The following is a 6,439-nucleotide window of genomic DNA, read 5'->3' as shown; positions in this document are numbered from 1 at the left end:
CCTCTGTAACCTTTCATCCCTGCATCCATTCTGCTGAGATGTTACCTTTCCATCGCCTCCGTCCCTGCGACTTTTCCCCGCCGCTGTAACGGCCCAGTGAGCGTGAGCCTGAATCATAATGTTTGCAACGTCTTTATAATGAATTCGCCGCCTCGTTCCTCTGTGCCCCGCTCGCACATGCAAGCCACCTCTGAATTTCAATGCGGCTCCTCTGCCTCAGTGCGCTCAGCCTCCCGCAGGATTCTCCTTTTTCATCACACTGAGATAAAGGTCTGTAAATTACAATATGGAGAATAGGGTGACACAGTCAAATATGGAGCATACTGATGGCTTGTTTTCTTCACCTCACTTGATTAATGAATGACTTGCCATTTTAAGTTGAATGAGTTTTTTCCTCCTCCCCACTCCTGAAGATTTGCAAACAACAAAAATCATTTTCTTTCTCAAGTTGCTAAATCACACATTTCAGTTCCAAAGCAATGTTATCTTTAAAGATTGCTTGATGTTCACATAAAAAAAAAAAAATGTTCACATTTAAAAAAAAAAAAAAAAAAAAAAAAAAAAAAAAAAAAAGAAGGATTTTGAAGATTGCTGCTTTTCTTTTAGAACTTAGGAAATTAATCTTCTCTGTGGCAACACTAAACAAAAAGCCAGCCTCTGCTAATGACCCATTTAATTGGACACATTTCCTTTCTGCTGTCAATACAAAGCAGTTTAAAGGAACTAAAGGCTAGATGTGCCCTGCTCTCCATTCCTGGCTGACCTTATGTAACAAAGGTTATACGGAAAAGACAAACTGCAGCAAGTGTCATCACAAATGCCTGCTTTCAAATTAAAAACGGCACCTTCAATTACCTTGATCTTCTCCGTATTATCTTCATGCTGCGGCATGGCTTGTACGCTGTTGGAACGTGTCAAACAGAACAGAAACTGTGAAAACTACTCTTGGTGAAATATTAAATATTTAAACTTAGTATAGGGCCTATTTAAAATTTCTCATTTAAAAAAAAAAATAAAAACCGGGCCTCTTCTGAATATGCATTTTCTGGAGTTTCGCAGGTGAACCCCTTGGAGTCACCACCTGCTGATTTCAGGTCACTTCCAGTTGATTTGTGGACATTTCAGAGTCACTTCCTTTTGATTTGGAGAGTCGTTATACAGTCACTTCCTGTTGATATCAGGTAATTTCCTGTTGATATTTGTGACTTACATGGCCGTCAGTGGCATCGACTTAGGTTTGTGCCAATGGAATCCAATGGAATCAATGAAGTACATTGGCATCAATAGAATCGACATAGATGGCCCTCAATGGTACGGACGTACATGGCCGTCAATGGCATGATTATATACTGTAATAGCCCTCAATGGCATGGACGTACATGGCTGTCAATGGAATCCAAGTACATTGGCATCAATAGAATCGAGATACATGGCTGTCAATGGCATCAACTTACTTGGGCGCCAGTTGAATGTCAATGGGGTGTAGTGGTAATTTTTTGCTCAAAAATCAAGAGACAGCGAGAACCAAAAGTGGTAATTGCCATGTGGCAAAATGGATTTTGCCATGTGGCATTTTTTTTGGTGTCATGTGGCATTTTTTTTTTTTTTTTTTGCCATGTGGCAAAATGGATTTAGCCAAGTGGCATTTTTTTGCCATGTGGCAAAATTGATTTTGGATGTGGCAAAATGGATTTTGCCACGTGGAATTTTTTTTTGCCGTGTGGCATTCTATTAATCCATTTTGCCACATGGCATAAAAATGCTACATGGCAAAATCAATTTTGCCACATCCCAAATCCATTTTGCCACATGGCACAATCAATTTTGCCACATGGCAAAATGGATTTTGCCACGTGGAATTTTTTTTTGCCGTGTGGCATTCTATTAATCCATTTTGCCACATTGCAAAAAAATGCCACATGGCAAAATCAATTTTGCCACATACCAAATACCACGTTTCGGTCTCGGCCCTGCTGCAAAAATTACAACCACCCATTTAAATGAAGGGGAAATTTTGGCCATTAGAAATGAATGGAGCAACGTACATAGCAATGGCATCCCAATAGAAACAAATGGGAATGTTTTTGGCGAATTTTAGGGGAACCGTATGTTTTTGGCAAAGTCTGCATTCAACTTTTTGCTGCTTACTTTCCTGACATTTTTCATGTACAATTTATGTGAACTGGATAAAAACTGTAGGATGTGTTTAAAAAAAAATAAATAAAAAAACCTCAAATAAATAGCGTTTTGGCGTGAACAGTAAAATTTTTGCGAGTCATTCGAAAAATTTTCTGCGTCGCGCGCGAATTCCGGTCATTTCAGTGTTTGAACGGTGTCGCCGGGTCAAAAACCAAAAACAAAAAATCTTTTGCATTACAAGCAAAGTTACTATCGATAAAACCAAATTTATTCAGAATACTGAAGATATGCTGAAAAAATACAAAGCCCCTAAAGGGACATCCACAGAAATAAAATACATTTCAAACCATTTAGTGTGCACCAGATAGTATGTGGTGCGCACTAGAAACTATCTGGTGCGCAAGTTCCCTTTTATGGGCCACAAACTGCAGGCGCGAACCGGACACTAGCAGTTCCGACGTGCTAAAAATGATAATAAATAAATAATGATAAAGGATTTATCTTTACTTCAATCATGTACTCAACTATAAAAAAAATACTGCATTACTTGCACATTGTCACCATTACAACCATCAGTGGTTTTGGGGTGCACAAGATTGTTTTTCATGTGCACCAGATAGTTTCTAGTGCGCACAAGATGGTTTAAATTTGTTTTACTTCTGTCGATGTCCCTTTCAGGGCTCCATAGAAAAATAACTAAATAGTAAAACTTAAATAAAATTACCAGAGATCATAATGACACTCATCACTACCACTTGGAATAAACATTAGCCCAATCATAACAAAGCTTTAAAAATAGTCTACATGTTCTTCTATTCTAATGGTTTCAGCAACAATGAGTACAAAACTGTCAGTGAAAATGCCAGAACTAAAGGCGTAAAGGAAAGATGCACTGAGCTTCCCTTTTTTGGCAACAACACTCTTGCACTCGGTCCCGTTTTTCTGGTCTGTAGGGACAAACTGCTTGATCAAGAGCAGTGACATGGGGTCTATGGATGATTTAGTGAAATTTCCTGGCACAAAAAGTCCAGAGGCAATGGATTCCTATTTTTACCCAGAGTTTCAACACATTCGTAATCCCAGTTAAAAGGGTTGGCTGACATGAAACCAAGACTGAAGGAAAAAAAAATCTCCACAATAGGACATTTTGGTGTAATTTAAAAGAAAATGACTATTTCACATGTAATGTCCTGCGTGGCAGACCATATTCACATGGTGCATGGTGTGTTGGAAATTGTAAAAAAATAAAATAAAATAAATAAAAAGTAATAATAAACAAACGAAGAAAAGAAAAATTCTCCCAACGGCAATCATGAAAAATAATTGAGGTACAGTCACAGTAACTGAGTTGCAGAGAACTCAGCAGACGGAAATAGTGAGGAGTTAATAAATACCACAAAAAAGAGAAACAGTAAAGATCTTCCAACTGTCTTTTTTTCTTGTGATAATCCTTCCCACTTTTTCATCAAGTCAAAGCGGCATTGTTTTTTCCCCCCCTTGTTTTGTAGTTATAGGTTGAAAGGTCCTCGGGAGTTTGAACCCATTCAGGAAGCCATTGTCTTGTTCCTGGGGTTGATACTGTGTGATGTAGCTTAATCCAGTACAAACGGAGGTCTCAGTCCCCAGTGGCATCGTCAAACCCAGATGCTGCGGCTGTTTGTGAACACGCTGCCACAAACATCAAAGCATGAAGAAGGGTTCCTGCTCTGAGGCTGAGGGCTTGTCGGGTAGGGTTTAAAAGGCAGAGCCAGTAATGGCATTGAGCTGCTTCATCAGCCCTTCTAAACTAGCCATCTGCTCTGAAAGGTCGTCCTGCTCATACACCTGAAAAACAGAAGGAATAAAGAAATGATTACATAATGATCATTACTAAACAGTAAATAGTGCTTCGGAAAGGTCTTGGCCACCGTTTGTTTAGTTGTCTCCTATAATGACTATACATAACTTGAGTGTAAAAGCCAGACTGCCTCCAATGTGAACTTGTGAAAAAGGTTATGAATTCATAAGAGTCAAATAAATACAGTATGTGTTATTAAAATTATGTTTGGATTTAGTTTAGATGCTGCATTCTGGTGTAATTCAAGTAACGAAACAGCTATACAGGTAGTCCCCGGGTTACGAGTTCCGTTGCTATGCTGGCGATGTAACCAGAATTTCCGCGCAAGTCGGAATTAACCCTTTAAGTACCGCTATAAACGTCCTGAATCTCAAAATAACTATCCAGAAACAAGTATTATATGTTATATTAATAAAATAAAGTAAAAAATAAGATACTGTGAGGTACGTTGTGTTAGATGCCATTATATTCAGTGACTATTTGTGCTCTACTCGCGAGTGAGTCACCTTGCTGTGAGAAAAGGGTGTTGTAGAAAGAGAAGGAGGGGGTGAGGGCGGGGGGATATCATGCCCCCCCCCCCCAAAAAGACTGGAGACAAATGGCAGACGACACTCAGGCGTCGTAAAGTCAAAATCACGTCAGACGGGTACATGGGAACTATCGGTAGTTAGTTATTCAATAACAATTACCGATTATTTCATCACTTCATTGCAAAAAAAAAAAAAAAAAAAGTCTGGAAAGCACTTTCTTTTGAAGGAATATATTTTCATTAGGGCTGTCAAAATTATGGCGTTAACGGGCGGTAATTAATTTTTTAAATTAATCAAGTTAAAATATTTGACGCAATTAACGCACATGCCCCGCTCAGACAGATTTAAATTACAGTACAGTGAAATGCCCACTTGTTAATTGTGTTTTATGGAGCTTTGCCGCCCTCTGCTGGTGCTTGGGTGCGACTGATTTTACAGGCTTCAGCACCCATGAGCATTGTGTACGTAATTATTGACATCAACAATGGCGGGCTACTAGTTTATTTTATGATTGAAAATTTTACAAATTTTATTAAAACGAAAACATTAAGAGGGGTTTTAATATAAAATTTCTATAACGTGTACTCACATTTATCTTTTAAGAACTACAAGTCTTTCTATCCATGGATCGCTTTAAAAGAATGTTAATAATGTTAATACCATCTTGTTGATTTATTGTTATAATAAACAAATACAGTCCTTATGTACCGTATGTTGAATGCATATATCCATCTTGTGTATTATCTTTCCATTCCAACAATAATTTACAGAAAAATATGTCATATTTTATAGATGGTTTGAATTGTGCTTAATTGCGATTAATTACGATTAATTAATTTTTAAGCTGTAATTAACTCGATTAAAAAATTTAATCGTTTGACAGCCTAATTTTCATATAATCATGCATACACTTACAGTGGTTTAAGTATCTTAACCTTATGGAATTTCTCACATTTCTGCATAAATCACCATCAAATTTGATCTAATCTTTGTCAAAATTACATAGATAAAAAAACTGTATCTGCTTTAATTAAATCCACCCAAACATTTATAGGTTTTTATATATTAATGAGGATAGCATGCAAACAATGACAGAAAGAGGAAAAATAAGTAAGTGAACCCTCTGCCTAAGGAGACTTTGAAGGAGAGCAATTGAAACCAATTTTTATTAAACAATTTAAGTCAGGTGTGTGCCCATTCACTGATGAGTGGTTTAAAGCTGTCCAGCCCACTATAAAACACACACACACCAGGTAAAAATTGTCTTAAGGAGAAGCATTGTCTGATGTGCATCATGGCTCGGTCAAAACAGCTGTTTGAAGACCTGTGATCAAGGATTGTTCATTTGCATAAAGCCGTGAAAGGATACAAAACCATTTCTAAAAGTCTGGATGTTCATCAATCGACAGTCAGAGAAGTGGAGAGAGTTTGGCACTGTTGCTTCTTTCCCAAAGAGTGGCCGTCTATCGAAGATGACGCCAAAAGTTCAGCGCAGAACACTCAGAGAGGTAAAAAAGAACCCTAGAGTGTCTGCTAAAGACTTACAGAAATCACTGGCACATTTGTGCACACATCAACTATATGTAAAACTACGGCCAAGAATGGTGTTAACGGGAGGACCACAGGGAGGATTCCACTGTGTCTAAAAAAAAAACATAGTTGCTCGTTTAATGTTCGCAAAAAGGCACCTGGAAACTCCACAGGAGTTTTGGCAAAATGTTTTGTCGACGAATTAAACCAAAGTTGAATTGTTTAGGAGTGACACACAATGATTCATGTGGTTGCGAAGTGGCCAAGTCAAAGTTCAGACTTAAAACCACATTGAGATGCTGCGGCATCACCTAAAGACAGTGATTCAAGGCAGACATCCTAGCAATCTGACTGAGCTACCGCAGTTTTATAGGAAAAAATGGGCAAGATAAGTCCTGATCGA

At 38.1% G+C, this 6,439-nt stretch overlaps 1 protein-coding gene across 5 annotated transcripts in view; it reads right to left on the bottom strand.

The window, feature by feature from the left end:
- Positions 1-1,903: 1,903 nt before the first annotated feature.
- dcc (DCC netrin 1 receptor) overlaps positions 1,904-6,439 on the bottom strand; it is a 520,661-nt gene continuing 516,125 nt past the window's right edge. For 4 of the 5 annotated variants that reach the window (XM_057819873.1, XM_057819875.1, XM_057819876.1 and 1 more), the window contains exon 29: positions 1,905-3,963. In XM_057819873.1, the coding sequence (XP_057675856.1) occupies positions 3,874-3,963 (90 nt within the window). In that variant the 3' untranslated portion in view covers positions 1,905-3,873. Of the gene's footprint in view, positions 3,964-6,439 lie in introns of all 5 variants that reach the window. The other variant, XM_057819874.1, reaches the window with a different exon arrangement.

The sequence above is a fragment of the Corythoichthys intestinalis genome, chromosome 17 (assembly GCF_030265065.1).
Source record: "Corythoichthys intestinalis isolate RoL2023-P3 chromosome 17, ASM3026506v1, whole genome shotgun sequence".
Lineage (NCBI taxonomy): Eukaryota > Metazoa > Chordata > Actinopteri > Syngnathiformes > Syngnathidae > Corythoichthys > Corythoichthys intestinalis.
Note: the sequence above shows the minus strand (reverse complement) of the source record. Positions and strands in the feature narration are given on the sequence as shown.